Genomic DNA, 19,288 nt, shown 5'->3' on the forward strand with positions numbered 1-19,288 from the left:
CCAAGGGACTCTCAAGAGCCTTCTCCAACACCACAGTTCAAAAGCATCAATTCTTCAGTGCTCAGCCTTCTTCACAGTCCAACTTTCACATCCATACATGACCACTGGAAAAACCATAGCCTTGACTAGGCGGACCTTTGTTGGCAAAGGAATGTCTCTGCTTCTCAATATGCTATCTAGGTTGGTCATAACTTTTCTTCTAAGGAGTAAGCATTTTTTAATTTCATGGCTGCAATCACCATCTGCAATGATTTTGGAGCCCCCAAAAATAAGGTCTAACACTGTTTCCCCATCTATTTCCCATGAAGTGATGGGACCAGATGCCATGATCTTAGTTTTCTAAATGCTGAGCTTTAAGGCAACTTTTTCACTCTCCTCTTTCACTTTCATTAAGAGGCTTTTCAGTTCCTCTTCACTTTCTGCCATAAAGGTGGTGTCATCTGCATATCTGAGGTTATTGATATTTCTCCCGGCAATCTTGATTCCAGCTTGTGCTTCCTCCAGCCCAGCGTTTCTCATGAAAGATGGCACTGATGAAATTATTTGCAAGACAACAAAGGAGACACAGACGCAAAGAACAGACTTATGGACCCAGTGCCAGGGGAGGGAGGAGGGGGTGGGATGTATGGAGAGAGTAATATGAAAACATACATTATCATATGTAAATAGATAGCCAATGGGAATTTGATGTTTGACTCTGGGAACTCAAACCAGGGCTTTGGAACAACCTAGAGGGGTGGGATGGGGTGAGAGGTGGGATGGGGTGAGGGGTGGGAGGGAGGTTCAAGTGGGAGGGGACATGTGTGTACCAACAATGATTCCTGTTGACATTTGGCAGAAACAAACACAATACTGTAAAGCAACTAAATATAAATTTTTAAAAAACACACGATCATCTCAATAGATGCAGAAAAAGCTTCTGACAAAATTCAAACCCATTTATGATTCTAGAAGACCCTCCAGAAAGTGGGCATGGAGGGAAGCTAATTCAAAATAATAAAGAACATTTAGGACAAACCCGCAGCTAACATCATTCTCAATGGTGAAACACTTCAGGCATTTCCTCCAAGATCAAGAACAAGACAAGGATGTCTACTCTCACCACTTTCACTCAATATAGTTTCGGAAGTCCTAGCAATCAGAGAAGAACAAGAAATAACAGGAATCCAAGTTGGAAAAGAAGTAAAGCTCACTGTCTGCAGATGACATAATACTATGCACAGAAAATCCTAAAACACTACCAAAAAACTACTAGAGCTCATCACTGAACTTGGTAAAGTTGCAGGATACAGAATTAATATATTGAAATCTGCTGTATTTCTATCACTAACACCAAAAGGTCAGAAAAAGAAATTAAGGAAACACATTCACCATCACATCAAAAAGAATAAAATACATAGGAATAAACCTACCTACGGACACAAAAGACTTGTACTCAGAAAACTAAAAGATGCTGATGAAAGAAATCGAATTATGACACAAACAGATGGAAAGATATATGCTGTTCCTGGATTGGAAGAAACAATATTTTCAAAACAACTATAATATCCAAGGCTATCTACATATTCAATGAATCCCTATCAAATTACCAATGGCATTTTTCACAGAACTAGAACAAAATTTTTTAAAATCTGAATGGAGACACAAAAGATCCCAAATAGCCAAAGCAATCTTGAGAAAGAAAAACAGAGCCAGAGGAATCTGGCTCCCTGACTTCAGACTTGACTACAAAGCTACAGTCATCAAAATACTATAGTACTGGCACATAAAACAGAAATACAGATCTATGGAACAGCATACAAAGTCCAGAGATAAACCCACACACCTATGGTCAACTAATCTATGATAAAGAGGCAAGAACAGTCAATGAAGAAATGACAGTCTCTTCAGTAAGTGGTGCTGGGAAAACTGCACAGCTACACATAAAAAATGAAATTAGAACATACCCTAACACTATACACAAAAATAAACTGACCTAAATGTAAGGCCAAGTACTATAAAACTCTTAGATGACAACATAGGCAGAACACTCTCTGGCATAAATTGCAGCAGCATCTTTTGAAATATCATTGCAATTGCACTCAGGACAGCTATCACAGTAGCTTTAGAGGTCATGCGTAGGCCATAATAAATAGTAGAATTTAAATTCCCTGTAGCACAGACAGTAAAGAACCTGCCTGCAATGCAGGAGACCTGGGTTCCATCCCTGGGTCGGGGAGATGCTCTGGCAAAGGGAATGGCAATCCACTCCAGTATTCTCACCTGGAGAACCCCATGGACAGAGGAGCCTGGCGGGCTACACAGCCCATGGCGTCACAAAGAGTCGGACACGACTGAGCGACTAACACTACCGCTACACTTGTGTGTAAAACTTGTGGAATTTGTATTCAGATATAAAAAGGCTATTTGGATATAATTTTTAAAGTCTTTATATAATTATGAAGGTTTATCACTGCCATACACATTGCTTGCATGATATATTAATTTCATATAGTTTACAAGTTGGGATGCTTAATGAAGAACCAAACTTCTAATTAGTATGTATTCATGGAAAAATGTAATTTTTTTTAAACAAAATTTGCTTTACAATACACCAAAGAGTGAGAGTGGATGTGACTGTACAGTTATAGCCACCCCTCCTTAAACCCAAAACAGTCAGGAAAGCACAATATGGCACCATCTCTGTAAATCAGCTGGAACCAAGGCTCCGAATGCAAGAAGGAACTGATGTGTGCACTCAAGTCCACTCCCTTCTACATTTAGGCCACAGAAAGCTCTTAAAGAACCTCTAGTCCGGCTAGTCCACCTACAGTTGGAGAAACCGAGGCCAGGGCCAGAAGTGACCCTGACTTCAGGGTCTGCAGAAGTTATTTACCAGGAGTAAACTTCTTCAAACACTAGGAGATTAGTGGCAGAGATGGAATGGGTGTGGCAATTATACTTAAAGCATCCATAAATAGCAGCTAACAATAGACGACAAGGAAGAAAGACTAATGAGTTTATCATAGAATAAATAATACTCGGTCTTGAGAATAAAACATGAAGCTGAGTCATTATGGAAAGGTATTACACTGTTTTCCATCAAAAATGTTTTACAATAAACTAGAGCTCTCATTCAAAGGGGTCATCTCCAACATCTGGAAAGTAAGTCCTGTGGTCCTAGGGATAGCCTTTATGCCCAACAATGCTGGATAACTGTTATATATGTGTGTACCTGGGTTTTTTTTTAATGCTAGATGAAGCTTGTTTTTGAGATGCACACATCTCACAGACAATAAAACAAATACTCTGAATTCCGAGGACTAAAATAACTCGTACACAGATGACAACTTATCTAAATGACCTGAAATAAAAATGACTGCAAATGAACCCTCAAGAACATACAGTACTTAAGCATTACTAATCACCACTCCCAAGGCCGTGCATGTATCAAACAGCCAGTCTTATCAACATGATGATGCTGTGGGAGTCCAAAGACAGGCAGACTATGTAGATAAGAATTTATTATTCCAACATGAAGTAACAAGAATGTTATGTTGACATGATCTCCATCCTATGGTCAAGTCCTCGTCTTTCCTCTCCCTGTAGCTCAACTTTACCTCTTAGCAACAGAACAAGGAAGAGGTGACTCTGTGATAAGACACATTTTCCATCTCTAGACTTTAAATGTATTCCCAGTGTTGCCCCTTCCCTTCTCCAGGCCATTGCTTCCCCATCACCTGTACAAAGAATGTCTAAACTCTCCCAAGATGATCTCATGCCTTCGTGTGGGCACCTCCAGGTGGGTGGACCAGCTGTTCATAGGTGCCTGGAACACTGCACCCCCTAGGTACCCTCACTGGGGACCTGGGTTCACACCTCTGCCTTTCCATCTTCTGTTACAATTTTAACTACTTTTATCTCAGTCAACTCCTTTGCTTCAGAGTCACTTCAGGAATGATACAGAGGAAAGAACAGGAGTTTTGGAGTCAGAAAATCCTGGGATGAATCCCAGCTGCAGCACCCAAATGGAGCTCTGGGACTGAGAACAAGTCACTTCTCCTCCCTGAGCCTTAGATCCTCAGGCCTAAAAGGAGACGGCTGTGTAGAGGAAAGGAGATGATGCCCATAAAGTGCCCAGCACACAGTAGCTGGTCAGCAGATACTTCCCCCTCCCTCTCTCCCTGTCTCCCCACTTACAACTTCTGGTCTTAGCCTCTTTTTCTGAGAATATTTTCTCCCATCTCTACTCACTGACTTCTCCCCCATATGCTTCCTATTGGCACAATCTTCTACACCTGAATCACGATGAGCGAGAAACCTATATCGGGAAATGTGATTATAAGCATGCCAAACTGGATCTTCAAACAGAAATAACAAGACTGAAATAGAAACACACTATAGCGGGCTGACTAAAGACAGGGACCACCAGCTCTTCTGCCCCTCTTCCTCCTTATTTGCCAGACTTAGCAAATAAAAATATAAGACCCCAAGTTAAATTTCATTTTCAGATAAACAGAAAATATTTTTCTAGTATGCCCCCAGTAGGTATTGCAGTAGAGACGGAAAATGCCTCTTTACCAAAGAAGAAAATCAGTAGAGAAAAGATAATTAAGGTCATGACTATCAGAGAAAGAGGTTGCTGTCCCTTCCACCTCATGTCACCAGAGAGAGCTTAGAGTTCTTTGAGAAAGGGAATTCCTGCCCCTGAGTCCTAACTCAGTGGAGTCCTGGAGTTCTAGAAAGTGCCATGAGGCAATAGTCAAATAACAACCACTGTCCTTCAACTCCATTAAACATCAGAGCTTAGTGGAAAGGTGAAGAGGTTCTGAAGACCTCAGTTGCTCAAGCATCCTCATTATCTGTACAAATTCTGCCCACCAAATGATTGATACATGAGTTTTATGGCAATTTTTATTGATTTTTAAACAGTATTTTATTCAATGAGCAAACATATTTCATATAATCCTAAAAACACTGGAAAAGAGATAAGCTACCCCTACACGAGTAAATTTTTTCAATATATTTGGGTTGGCATTTTCTGTTTTAAAAAGGGTGATAAACTACATAAGAAAATGCACATATGTTTCTGTACAAATGGATATATCATCTCCCATCAGGATTACTATAATAACCGCTCAATTAGAAATATCTCTTATCAGGACTATTGCAATAACCTCTCAGTAGGACTCCTTGGCATCTGCCCATTCAGTCTCTCTTCAGCTGCCAGAATGATCCTCCTAAAACATACGTTAGATCCTGTCACTTCTCTTCTCAAAGTCGTCCAGTGTCTTCCTACCTCACCCAGGAAAAGAAAAGTGAAAGTTGCTCGGTCGCGTCCAACCCTTTGCAACCCTGTGGACTGCCAGCCGCCAGGTCCTCTGTCCGTGGAATTCTCTAGGCCAGAACACTGGAGCGGGTATCTGTTCCTTTCTCCATGGGACTTGCTGACCCAGGGACCAAACCCAGGTCTCCCACATTGCAGGCAATTCTTTACCGTTGAGCCACAAGGGAAGTTCTGAGCGAGAGTTACAAGTTTTTTCAGTGGCCTGCAAGGTCCTACCAGGCCACTCTGACCTCACCTGCTCCTGCCCAGATTCCTCAGCTCCAGCCACACCACCTCTGCCTACAACTTTCTTACCCAAGATACCTTTACACTCACTCCCATCCCCAACTTCAAGGCTTTTCTCTGATGCCAATTTCCCCAGGATGCCTTCTTTGGCCACTTTTTCAAGTCATAACCCCCATTCCTGGCATCCTCTATCTCCCTTCTCTGCTAAATTTTTCTCCATTCTGGTGAGCCCCATCAATGTACTATATATATCACTTAGTTACATGTTGTGTCTCTCTCTCCCCAGAATAAAGGGCAGAAATGCTGGGGTTTTGTTCACTTCAGAATCCCCAAGATGAAGAACAGTATGTAGTAGGCTTTCATTCAGCAGTTACTTGAGGAATGTTGAAGAAACACAAGGTAAAAACAATAATGTATTATCATTTTGAAACAGATGTGAGAGTTGGACCATAAAGAAGGTTCAGTGCTGAAAACCTGATACTGTTGAATTGTGGTGCTGGAAAAGACTCTTGAGAGTCCCTTGGACAGCAAGGAGATCAAACCAGTCAATCCTAAAAGAAATCAACCCTGAATATTCATTGGAAGGACTGATGCTAAAGCTGAAGCTCCAATACTTTGGCCCCTGATGCGAAAAGCCAACTCGCTGGAAAAGACCCTGATGCTGGGACAGTTGAAGGCAAAAGGAGAAGAGGGTGGCAGAGGATGAAATGGTTGGATGGCATCACCAATTCAACGGACATGAACTTGGGCAATCTCTAGGAGACAGCAACGGACGGACAGGCCTGGCGTGCTGCAGACCATGGGGTTGCAAAGAGTCAGACACAAATTAGTGCCTAAATATCAACAAATCATTTTGAAACAGGAGGGAAGAGAGCAGGGTACAACCTTTGAAAAAATGACATAGCCAGAAGACACGACATTAACTGATTAGAACCAAGTGGGTCCAAAATGGTGGACTAGTCGACTTCCACTAGACCTTCAGCCTCAGTGTACACTCATTCTAACACATCAAGCTGGCAAAGTGACATCCACAGGCACCATGACAGACCCAAGGCCAACCAAAGACCAAAAAGAGGGCTATGGCCCAACTCTTAGAAATCTCTGCCACTTCCCCAAAGCAGCTGGAATAATCTCCCACTTACTAGCCCATGAAATTACGCAGCTCATAAAGGCTAACCACACCATATTTTGACACAGCTTTTGCCTGCGATGGCCCACACTGTCTGTGGAGTGTATTTCTCTCCAAATTCACTTCTTACCTTTCACTTTCTCTCACTGAATTCTTTGTGATGAGACACCAAGAACCTGACCTTCATTAAGTCCTAAAAACAGGTGTGTGATCTCAGTTGCAACATTATGGGTTTTGGCCGGGTTCAAGTCCCAATCCGAGTTACAGGTTTCAGTTTTACTGGAATAAATTGTATTTACTGAAATCTAAACAATGTGGAATTGTCTTCAAGATTTCAGAGTTAAAAACCAGCTCTTCCCCTGAAGTACCTCACCTACTTTCTTCTTTCCCTAATCAGAAAATCATAAAGAGCCAGAAAGAGGAGTGTGGTTTTCCCACTTCTGATCGTAATATTCCGAAATGTAGAACAGAGCGGTCTCACTGTTGGTATTTTATAAATCATATGATTCTTTACAAGTACACATTTGCCTGAAGTAACATCCTTTTAAAGTGTTTCCCAAGTGTCCCCTCTCGGGCTAAGAACAGTGAAAGTCCAGACTAATGGATGAACTGCTCATCACATCTCAGGGATGGGCATTCAGTAATGTTTGCTGATTTGTCTCTGTTTAGCAGGACATTGCTGGCAAAAATGTTCTATTTGGCCTCAAGAGAAACATTTTGCATTTGTAAAATCCTTTTTATTACGAATATTTTTCTTTTTATTTCTCTTTTTCTCTTCCTTTTCTCTTTTTCTTTTTTTTTTTGCTTGGGTGAGGCCCCCCCTGAGGGGGTTTTCTGCAAGGAGCAGGCTCCGTTTTAAAAGCTTTTGCTCAAAAATATTCTCCCTATCCTTTTCGACCTTAAACAATGTTCTGGGAGGCTTTGGATATAAAGTGGGGAGTTCTTAAGCCCTGGGGAGGCGCAAGCAGAGGTTGCAGTGGTCGCCTTAAATAAGATAACTTTTTAAAGGTTTGGTTTGTGTAGAGGGGGAGGGGGCTCTCCAGGGCACTCGGCCGCTGCGTCCTGTAAGCACTCTCCTTCCTCTGCAGAAGAGTACAGTCTCCCTTATTTTCTTTGCCAATGGCAGAAAATATGATCTGCATAGAAGGTGGAGACCTACTACCATCCACCGCTATAGCCTCTCCCATAGTCTATCTAACAGCCTCATGACGGGGGTCCAGAACATTTGTAATCATATTCCACAGAGCAAAAGCATTTACAGGCCCATGCAAAATATAATAAGTTTTTAGCTGTTTTCCTAGCTTCACCCAAGTATCTAAAATCCCTTTTCTGGAAACCAAGGATATTGCTCTTTGTAACACTAGCCTTTTTATCTTTAATTTATCTTTTGTTTAACAGTTGCTAAATTACTTCTATAAAGAGTTGTCATTCTTTTGACTCACTGTTACCCATGTCAGAAAATTAAGATTTATAGAAAAGCCTGCCTTGACAAAAAGGTTTTACCTTAGACAAGGGGGGTTTTTAACCCGAAGAAAGCAGGTTTCTTTCAACCTCTAGAGAACCAGGTTTCTCTTAAACCCTTCAACACTTCCCACTCCTACGCACCCTGTCTATCCTACAGGGGGGTCCGCGGCACCCTGAGTGGGGTCCTATCCCTCCCGAACACTTAACACTGGGGGAGTAACCGAAAGTACTCGCGGAGGCGGGGGGGGGGGGGGGGGGGGGGGGGGGGGCGGGGGGGGGAGTGATTATATCACTCCGGGTGGAGCAACAGAGTGCTCCGGGGGGAGCTTCTGCTCCGAGGAACCTACCTTCGAATAGCCTGTTCCGGGTGCCACTTGCCGGGGTCCAGCCCCGGTGGATCCAGGGAATTCAAAGCGTAGACAGAGTCAGCGAGGAAAACTTATTTATTTATTAATATAAGATTAGATTAGGAAGAAATAGTGTAGTAGGAAGATTAAGTGGAGAGAAGAGGCTTATTAACTTGGGTTACATGGAAAACCAATAAAGTTCCAGACAAGGAGCTTGCACCATCTACGTTAGGCTGCCGGCGCCTGTTTGAACATAGGAGAGTGCCCCGCCTTGGGCTCTCTCTCTTAGGGATCTTAAAAGCCGGGACAAGTAAGTAGACATAGTGAGCCTCCGCGTCCCAGATGGGAATTCAGCCTGAAATTAGAGTAAAGAGGAGACACCGGGGAAACCAGTCCAGCGACTGGCTCTCCTTCTATTGTCCTTCAAGACCTTTTATACTTTCGATTATACATAGAGATCAATGAGTAATACAAAATTATGTAGCGTTTGCAGCCCAGACTTTCTGTATATCTTTTTGTATACAAAAGGTCTCAGGTGATTTACTTTATCTTCTGGCCAAGAGGCTTGTTAACACTTTTTGGCTCTCTTCCTCAATGAATGTTAATTTCGTTTCCCCCTAAGTGTTTTTCTTTAATCTGCATTTCCTTAAAGCATTAAAGTTACATCTCTATAGAACAAAGGTGCAGTGGGTTATAACAAAGAAGGTACTTAACTCAAAGATCTAATGTTGCTAATACCAGGTCTACTACTTGTTTTTCTATATACCAACTATATCTAAAAATAAAGGATAAGAAAATTTGGCAGCAAGTATTGGCTCAACAAATGAAACTTTAAATCAGTCCTATTCTAATGATTTTGACTCTTCGGAAGCCCCTACATTCCTAGGATGTTTTAAGCTTCCTGCAGTCAGGAGGCCTCAAACAATCACAAGGGCAGCTGTACGAGTCCTGCAGGCAGGCTAGAAAGCCATCAGAGGGGTTTTTGGATTGAAATACTCTTTCAAATGCAGAAGACTAAAGCCCTGAACTGACTTTTTCCAGAGAATGTCAGAAGAGAGGAAATTCTTATTTTGGGGGGTGGATGCTCAGGAAATTCCAGGGGGAAAACCTGAGGTCTGATTAGCCTTGCCATCAGAGCTCTTGCCGCATGACCTTGTCACGGGTGGAATTCCTCACGCTGGCTCCCAGCAACAAATGGCCTTTTTGTCGGCCACACGTATGGGATCTTAGTTCCCCTACGGCCCCTGCATTGGATGCCTGCAGTCTTAGCCACTGGACCACCAGAGAAGTCCCCACGGAATGACCCACCAATGAGAGACATGGGGCTTCCCTGGTGGTCCACCTGCCACTGCAGGGGGCATGGGTTTGATCGCTGGTCCAGGAAGATCCCATATGTCACAGGGCAACTAAGCCCATGCTCCACAACTACTGAGCGACGCACCTAGAGCTCATGTTCCACAACTAGAGAAGCCACCGCAACGAGAACCCAGCACGCTGCAACCAGAGAGTACCCCACTCACCGCAACTGGAGAAAGCCCGCGCACAGCCACGAAGATCCAGCACAGTCAAAAGTAAATAAGTAACTCTTTAAAAACTTAAACCAGAGGCGCGTCAAAGTCAGCATGCCGAGCAGAACTCCCATTACCTCTCCTGGGCATCTCCGATGAGCTGCTGCAAGTCCACCTCCTGCTTCCTCAGGCTTCCAAAGGAGGACTGACTCTCCACGAGGCCTTTGCCACCAATATTCAGCTTGACCTTCCCCAGGGCTGTCTCCAGGGTCCCACTCACGTGGTTTTCAAACTTGCCCTCGTACTTCACAAAGTCCGACTCCACGACCACTGCAGTGAATAAGACATGCAGAGGAATCTGATGACAAAGTGGCCAACTCTGTGCCTCAGGTCACCTAGCTTTCCAATCCTGCGGAAACCCGTGGGAAACACGAGGTCTGCACTCAGAACGGAGAGCCGGTGGCCACGCTGTACAGACAAAAGAACCTGGATGCTGACTGAGAGTGTAGTGTGTACTGGTGGCCAAGGACTCTACTGAGTACTTTTTTGTTTTTTCATCCTTCAAGTCCAATATACACACATATAGACATGTGCACCAAAAGTATCTTTAGAGTTCCACAAATAATTTTAAAGTAAACATCTGTTTAACTGCTACCCAGGTAAGTAAATAGGATATTTTAAATGTGTGCTTTGAGGATGAAGGGACTGGATGAGGATGACACCTAAGCAGAAAAAAAACAGCAGCCTGGCATTCTGCTCACCTGCCCACCCAGGGCGTGGCCTGCCTGACCCAGTATCTGGCAGATCAGCTGCCTGAACCTGTCCCTGGGCATTTTCCCTTCCCCCTCATGGCCTTGAAGAACACTCCCCTGGCTGTCATTACCATCTCCATTCAAACAGTTCTCCCCATATTTAGCTGTTTACATCTGACCTCTACCCAGTCATTCAATTTATCAAGCAATTCCTTATCTCCATGTTTCTGATAAAGTCAGTGAGCACGCCCTTCCTCCCTGCTTCCATCCTGGAGTACGAAAGCTCCAGACTCTCCATTCTTCCTTCCTGGCTTCCCAGACAATAAAGAATGATGCCACCTCTCAGCTGGTGTACCAGCTTCAATTAGCTCCCCTAGGAATTGCCACGTTCCTCATCAGGTCATACCAGATTGCCTTTAGGATCTGCCTTTTTTTTTTTTTAATCTGAACACCAAGGTAAACATGTCTGAGGATCTTAGCCTTCTCATGTCTCTATATGTCTCCTGTCCTTATTTTTAATTGAACCAAACGACAGAGGATGAGATGGCTGGATGGCATCACCGACTTGACGGACATGAGTTGAGTGAACTCCAGGAGTTGGTGATGGACAGGGAAGCCTGGCGTGCTGCGATTCATGGGTTCGCAAAGAGTCGGAACCGACTGAGAGACTGAGCTGAACTGACTGAAATACTACCATAAAAACAGTCTCAGTCACCATCATTCAAAGAAGGCTACAGTGAGGGTCTCTTAGGAACTTGATACTGGTCCTTTTCATTTCCCTGACCCAAGGCTCTCGTGGGCTCCTGGTGACACTTCATAATGGATTCAAATCTACTGGGAGTCTGAAAGGCTTCTTTAAACCCAGGCACCACCCCCAACACCTATACTTCTATCACTCCAGTCAAGAAAACCCATTCCTCAGCCAGGGTTAATGAGAATTAATCACCACTCATTATCTGTGAAATTTACAAAGTAAACAACTATCTCCACCAAAAATAATAAGAGGTTTAGGAAAATGTCCAAATCAAAGCCTTTTCCTATTTACATCTTGAGAATACAAACATGCTGGGAATTGATTTGGAAAGCAACATAGAGCAGCTGTTAAGAGCTCAAGATTTGATCACTACTGTAATATTCCTAGTTGGGAGACCTGGGTATCATCCATCTCCCTGAACCTCAGGTTTGTCATATGCAAATTGGAGATAGTTAATAATACCTACCTGATGGATTCTGCTGGAAGCTGGTGTCTCTAAACCATGTAATACAGAGCCTGGCACACAGCAGGTGCTCAATTTATCCACTGGGTTTAGGCCAGAGCAACAACATTTCCCAATAAACTGGACTGTCCTGGGCTGTACAAAGTGCTACACAGATAGAAACTCTACCTTCAGCTCCCAGTTCTGGTCCCCATCAGGCTTATTACCACTCCTGGAAACTCTGACCCCAGGACTGGACCCCACAGCAGCCGAGGATAATCAGGACTGTCTGTGTATTCCAAAATGCCATGAGAGACACAGACATGTTCTGAAATAGATGGCATCTGTGCACATATCTGCACTGAGTCATCCACTGCTGCAGGTGGAAGGGAAAAGTGAGGAAGACAACAGGCTGTCACTGGGACAATCAAGTCACTATCCTCTAACCTCCACACCTCGGAACACAACACAACACCCCAGCCAGGGGCAAGGATGACAAAGGTGAGGCATTTCAAACCTGCTCAGCAGACAAAGAAAAGGGCACCTCTCATCACAGCCCTAACACCCACAAGACACAGACGCAGAGGTGAGCTCCGGCCTCAGCTGATGAACATACGTGGGACTTGCTCATCTCAGGGACTGCCACTGCCCTGACCTATCTAACAGGAGCTCTCTGGACACCACGAAGAGGCCAGCAGCACAGAGTGGTGCATTCCAATTACTCAGCAGTTCATGGGCTGCTCTGTGATTTTTTTTTTCTCTTGCCTTTCCTCATAGCTAGTTGTTATACCATTCAATAAATGATCTACCCAATATCCAGAGGGAAAACATGACATAAATCATTATCAATTCACTTGCCCATTGCTTGACAGCTCTGATAATGGGCCTGGCTGAAGAAAGCACTGGCTAGAATGCTGGTCTGGAAGAAAGTTTAGAGATTATTTGTCAACTCAAATTATCTCCTCTGTCACTTTTACCCTTTAAAGAAAAATGCAATTACAAAATTAAAGAACTTTAAAGCTAAAAGAAGACTTGAACATCGTTTAGTTCAATAACTAAGAGCTGATACATCACTATATTTCATCAAGTTGTGTAGGGATGAGTACTAAAAGTCTTTGAAAAGCTCCCAACTTCTGGTCCAGTAATTGCATATTTAAGAATCTGTGCTACCCCAATGTTCACAGCAGCATTATTTACAATTGCCAAGATATGGAAGCAACATAGGTGTCCATCAATAGAAGAATATATAAGGAAAATGTGGCATATATACACACACATACATATACAATGGAATAAAACTCAACCATAAAAAAAGAATGAAATTTTGCCATTTGCAACAACACGGGTGGAGTTGGAGGGTATTTTGCCAAATGAAATAAATCAGAGAAAGATAAACACTGTATGTTATCACTTATAGGTGGCATCTAAAAAATAAAACAAACAGTGAATATAATAAAAAAGAAACAGATTCACAGATACAAACTAATGGTTACCAGAGGGGAGAGAGAAGCAGGGAGGGGTAAAATGGGGGTAGAGAATTAAGAGGTACAAACTGCTATGTATAAAATAAATAAGCTACAACAATATACTATACAGCATAGGGAATATAGCCAATATTTTATAATGACTAGAAATGGAATATAATTTATAAAAGTTTTGAATCATTATGTTATACACCTGAAACTAATAGAATACTGTAAATCAACTATATCTCAAGAAAAACAAAAATTTTAATAAAAAAAGAATCTATGCTAAAACAATTGTTTAAAGGAAAAACAACAACAAAAATATTCATTGCAACCCTATATACAAAGCACTAAACTGGACTGGTTAAGCAAATTAGGGTGCATACACACTGCTTATTGAAAACAGTACTAAGAAATATTTAAACCATACTAAGAAATCTAAATATATAAGGCTGAATAAAAAAATAGATGAGGAGTATATTAAAATTACATGTAGTATGTTTCCAATGTTATTTTTCAAAAATTAGATGCAGAGATAAAAAAGATACAATATAATGGAAATGAACACTTGATGGAGGAATTTTTATTGACTTGTTTTCTTGCCTTTCTATATTTTATAAATACTTACCCGTAATAATGAGGAGTTTTTTTGATGTCTGATATTTAAAGCTCACTATCTCCCTTCCTTTCTGTTACACATCTGGGCAATCGGGTGAGAAACTTCAGGTACTCTCTCCATTGGCACCAGCAGCAAACTGAACCTTGTGAGCCCCACCCATACAGAGCCCTTGCCATATCTCCTCTTCACTAGGACAACTAAGCCCATCTTTTCCCCCTTCTCTCTAGTTATTTTTGGACCAGCCTTGGGAATCTACCATGTTCTCCCCAGAAAAGCTTCATTATGTGACTAATAAAATCTTTCACACTCTCCTGATGGATACGGGGCATCATCAACCTCAATATTAAACCAAACTAGGAGCGGTAGAACTTCAGTCCACTTATACTGAGGAGCCACAACATCTACAAGTAGGCATGTTGTACTTTTACACCAAAAATTGCAATACTGGAACTCCTCTGGTGGAAAGAACAGTGGGTAGGAATCTGCCTGCCAATACAGAAGGCACGTGTTTTATTCCTGGTCTGAGAAGATTCCACACACCTCAGAGCAATTAAGCCTGTATGCCACAACTACTGAAGCTTGTGCAACCTAGAGCCCATGCTCTACAACAAGAGAAGCCACTGCAGTGAGAAGCCTGTGCACTGCAAAAAAGGCCCCGCACAGCAAAAACAGAATAAAAAAGAAAACAGAACGGATACGTCTCTAAAACCGTAAGCAAAGAGTCAAGAGAACTGATTATAACATATGGCTTTATAATCACTCAAGACGACATGTAGCTTCCCCAGTCGCTCATTGGTAAAGAATCTGCCTGCAATGCAGGAGACGTGGGTTCAGTCCCTGGGTGGGGAAGATCCCCTGGAGAAGGAAATGACAACCCACTCCAGTACTCTTGTCTGGAGAATCCCATGGACAGAGGAGCCCGGTGGGCTACAGTCCATGGAGTCACAAAGAGTCAGACATGACTGAGTGACTACAACAACAAGAAAATAAGACAACGTGTGTCTAAAAGAAGAATCATCTCCTGATCTGGAACTAATTGTAAATATAACCAAAGCAGCATACCTGGACTCAGAAACTGGTCTTCTGTGAGTACATCTCCAAGAGTGACAGATAAAAATTGGTACTTGGGTCTCTGCCAGCACCAGTATCTCTTTTTTTTGGTCACCAGACTTAGAAGCTGTAATTTATCCGAGTCATTCAAGTTTGATACTGCGATCAGGTTACCTCCAGCATCAACTTCCTTAAGAAAATTCCATGTTGCTTTGGCAAACATTTTGAGAACTCCAGATTACCTGAAAAAAAATATATATATATATATATATAGGAAGTTATTATTCAATAATGTTTTCCTGAAATTACCTTATTTCTTCCTAGTACCAATCAGTATTCATGAAAGAATATCTTCTCCTTAGAGAAGCCTCTAGTTTGAGTTCAGGTGATGTCTAAAAAAAAAATTGAAATACTAAAAGAGGATATGAGTATAAATCAGGATAGGCTAGGTTATGCCTCCAAATCTCAGTGGCTTATCATCAGAAAGGTATATTTAGTGCTCACACTACACATACAGAACAGGAGGCATTGCTCCTTGCAGTCACTCAGGGATTCAGGCTAAACAGGCAGACACCCTCTTGAACATCATCAGTCATCAGCCAACAGGAAGTAAGGTTCTAGAAAAGTCTCACATCAGGAATTAAATGCTCTAGCCCAAAACTGACACATATCACATTCACTCACAATCTGTAAGAACTAGGCACATGGCCTCAGCCAATCATAATGGTCACGAAATACCAAGTATTTGGAAGGCAGAGACCTGGGAATATCTGTTGAACAGCATACCCACTACCCAAATTTGCATCTTACTTATGACTACTTCTTTGAAGGGTTGAATGTGCTTTTTCTTTACATTGTGTGATTTCCCTTATCCATAAATGTAAAATGACTAGCTATTACTTTTAAACCCAGAAATGAAAAGCCCAGTCACTCTTCAGCTGGAGGGGAAAAAAAGAAAGACACATTGGAAGATATAAATGTACTATATTCACTGGAAGATGTCTACAGTTTTCAATAAACTGTTAGAACAACTGGCTAAACATTTGGAAAAAACATAATAAAGTCATATCCCTATCTCATGCCATGCATGCATGCTAAGTCACTTCAGTCACGTCCGACTCTGTGACCTCCCAGACTGTAGCCCACCAGGCTTCTCTGTCCATGGGATTCTCCATGCAAGAATATTAAAATGGGTTGCCATTTCCTCCTCCAGGGGATCTTCCAAATCCAGGGATCAAACCCGAGTCTCTTGCAACTCCTGTGCTGGCAGGCAGGTTCTTTACCAACCAGCACCACGTGGGAAGACCCATCTCATGCCACACACAAGAGCAAATTCTCAGTGGATTAGAGGGTTTTTAAGGAAAAGTGAAACCATAAAAGTAAAAAGACAAACAAATATTTGTACAGTTGTAGGATGAGAAAGGCCTTTAGAAAGACAAATAGCAAACTGAGAAAATGCTTATAATTCAAAAAACTAGAATACTTAACATATAAAAAACACTTTTGCAAAGTACATCAAGGGTTAAAAAACGGTAGGAGACACATGGACAAAAGTTATAAACAATTCACAACACATAAACTTCACATAGCTGTACATAGGCAAAATACACAAATATGTGCACACATACATGACCACTGTTATTAAAAAAATGCACAAATTCAAATAACTATCCACAAAGGTTAAAATGTCTAATGCACAAGAGGTTAAAATGTCTAGTGCACAAGAACTGTGTGTTTTTTTAATACTTGTACCCTGGTATCTGGAAGTCACATAGAAAACACAATTATAGAATTTAAGAGCTGAGATAATCTCAGATATTTAATCACTAATAGTTCTTTACCATGGATCTTCTCGAGAACATTAAAACGTTTTGTTTTACCATCATTAATTCTTCTCTAAAGTACCTTCTCTTAGATTATTTTATAGCCATCTAACCCTGTTCTTTTATCAGAGAACTCATTTATCAAAATATTTATTGAATCAGTCATTAATTATTCTTAAGTATGCTAAAGCTGAAACTCCAGTACTTTGGCCACCTCATGTGAACAGCTGACTCACTGGAAAAGACTCTGATGCTGGGAGGGATTGGGGGCAGGAGGAGAAGGGGACAACAGAGGATGAGGTGGCTGGATGGCATCACTGACTTGATAGACATGAGTTTGAGTGAACTCCGGGAGTTGGTGATGGACAGGGAGGCCTGGCGCGCTGCAATTCATGGGGTCACAAAGAGTCAGACACGACTGAACGACCGAACTGAACTGAACTGATACACTATACCCAGGTACTGTGTTTAAGCACTCAGGATACAGACACAAAAGGCAGTCTCTCACCTTAATGAGCTACTAGTTTGGTGACCAGAAGGTGAAATAAACAGCTAAGTTTTATGCTAGATATTGACAGAGATTGCTACAAGGAATGAACCAAGAAAAAGTCATCTGGATCAAGCTGGAAAGAAACACAGTGTCGCAGAAGTTGTCCTGAAGCAGACAGCATCACAGCTGCATTTTGTGGGCTAGGTAGAAAACAGACTAAGTCAGCAAAGGAGTACTGACAGGAGGCTCTAGCAGACGAGCAATTATAAAGGCTCAGCACTTGCAGGAAGTGGTGGGCAGGTGGAGAAGATTTTCTAAGATTTGGGACCAGCAAGGTCGTAATGATGAAGAGGCATGGGCTTGTGTAGCTGTGCCCATCGCCACTCCTTTGACAGACCTAGAGCTGCTCTGCAAGCCCTGGGATTGGTTCCTGCAGAGGACTGCCAGGTTCTAGGGCAGGGAGGGGCAAAAGATAAGGATGGGGAAGACCCAGCCTTGGTCCTGAAGGCCTGTACCTCCCCTGCTGAGGGCTAGGGCAGCAGCAGCCACTAGAGGGGTTATATAGGGAGCAGTGTGATCAGAGTAGTCACTTAGATCTTCTGGAAATGAAACAGGAGATCAGCTTGAAGGAACTACATCAGTGCTGTAAGGGCAGAAAAGATGCTGGTTTGGTGGTTTCCCCAGAACTCTGGTTGGATGTGAGGTTTCTGATGAAAGAAAGGAGGCTCCCCAGCATGGCCTGCAGACAGCGCAGGCCTGGCTTGGCTGATGAGATGGAGATGCCAGTTATCAAGACAGGGATCTGAGAAGCAGCAGATTGGTGGGGAGAGTAAGGCAGTACTACCACTGAGAGTGCATCTAGCATAAGACGCAAAGTTTATTTTGTCAAACACAAGGAAAGAACATTTAACAAAATACGGTCTCTTCAATGACCTGACTTTTCTGGTGGCTTAGACAGTAAAGAATCTGCCTACAACGCAGGAGACCCGTGTTTGATCTCTGGGTTGAACACTAGAATTCTCCAATGGAGAATTCCACGGACAGAGGAGCTTGGTAGGCTACAGTCTATGGGGTTGCCAAGAGTCGGACATGGCTGAGCAACTAGCGCTCACTTTCAGTCACCTGGGGGATTTCACCCTGCTTTGCACCAAAAGAAGAGCAACAGCAAAACCTGCCTCAATTCACCAGGGGTGTCAGGATCTCCATTTTTATGGTTTCCATTTTTTCCTGGGGCAACGGAGAAGGGAGTTTACTACCTTGACTTCAGATTAAACAGGTCTCTGAAGAACATACATCAGGCCTGCTATTAAAAAAAATAGTAACCAAACCCATCTGCTACAGGCAGCAAAGTCTTAGTAATGACATCACTCCTCCCCAGAGGGATTAGAGGATAACAAAGGGGAACTCCTAAATAAATTTTTAATTTTTTTTCAATCTAGATCAAACATAGCCTATTGACAAGGTAGGTTGTTTGTAGAGGAGTTAACAGAAGTGACTACTGCTTCAGAGGTTTTTATTAGACTCAGATTTATTTAATCAAAGAACTGAGAATATTTACCTTGTGAAGCTAAAGTTAGAGGGTTTGGGTTTTTTTTTAACTACTATATTTGAATACACAATACATTTACATGGCTCGAGAATCTAAACTATGGGAAAAGATACACACTAAGAAATCCCATCCCTACCCAGGTCCCATCTACCTTTTCACCCCTCTCCCCTTCAAGTATATCACCTTCATATTTCTTTATACAAACATAAAAGGAACGTACTGTTAGGGACCAAACGACAGTCTCTAGGACCTGAGTCATGTTTACCAGAAAGAGACAGGATATGCGCTCATCCTGCCTGGCCAATCATGTAACGCCAGCTACTCCTGTAACTGAGACAAAGAAC

The 19,288-nt window shown here is 42.4% G+C and overlaps 1 protein-coding gene across 1 annotated transcript in view; it reads right to left on the minus strand.

The window, feature by feature from the left end:
- DFNA5 (DFNA5, deafness associated tumor suppressor) overlaps window positions 1–19,288 on the minus strand; it is a 79,631-nt gene that overhangs the window by 48,134 nt on the left and 12,209 nt on the right. The window contains exons 2-3 of the mRNA XM_018047072.1: window positions 15,095–15,324; window positions 10,137–10,329 (exon numbers count right to left, since the gene is read on the minus strand). Of these exons, the coding sequence (XP_017902561.1) occupies window positions 10,137–10,329; window positions 15,095–15,305 (404 nt within the window). The 5' untranslated portion in view covers window positions 15,306–15,324. The remainder of the gene's footprint in view (window positions 1–10,136; window positions 10,330–15,094; window positions 15,325–19,288) is intronic.

The sequence above is a fragment of the Capra hircus genome, chromosome 4 (genome assembly GCF_001704415.2).
Source record: "Capra hircus breed San Clemente chromosome 4, ASM170441v1, whole genome shotgun sequence".
Classification (NCBI taxonomy): Eukaryota; Metazoa; Chordata; class Mammalia; order Artiodactyla; family Bovidae; genus Capra; species Capra hircus.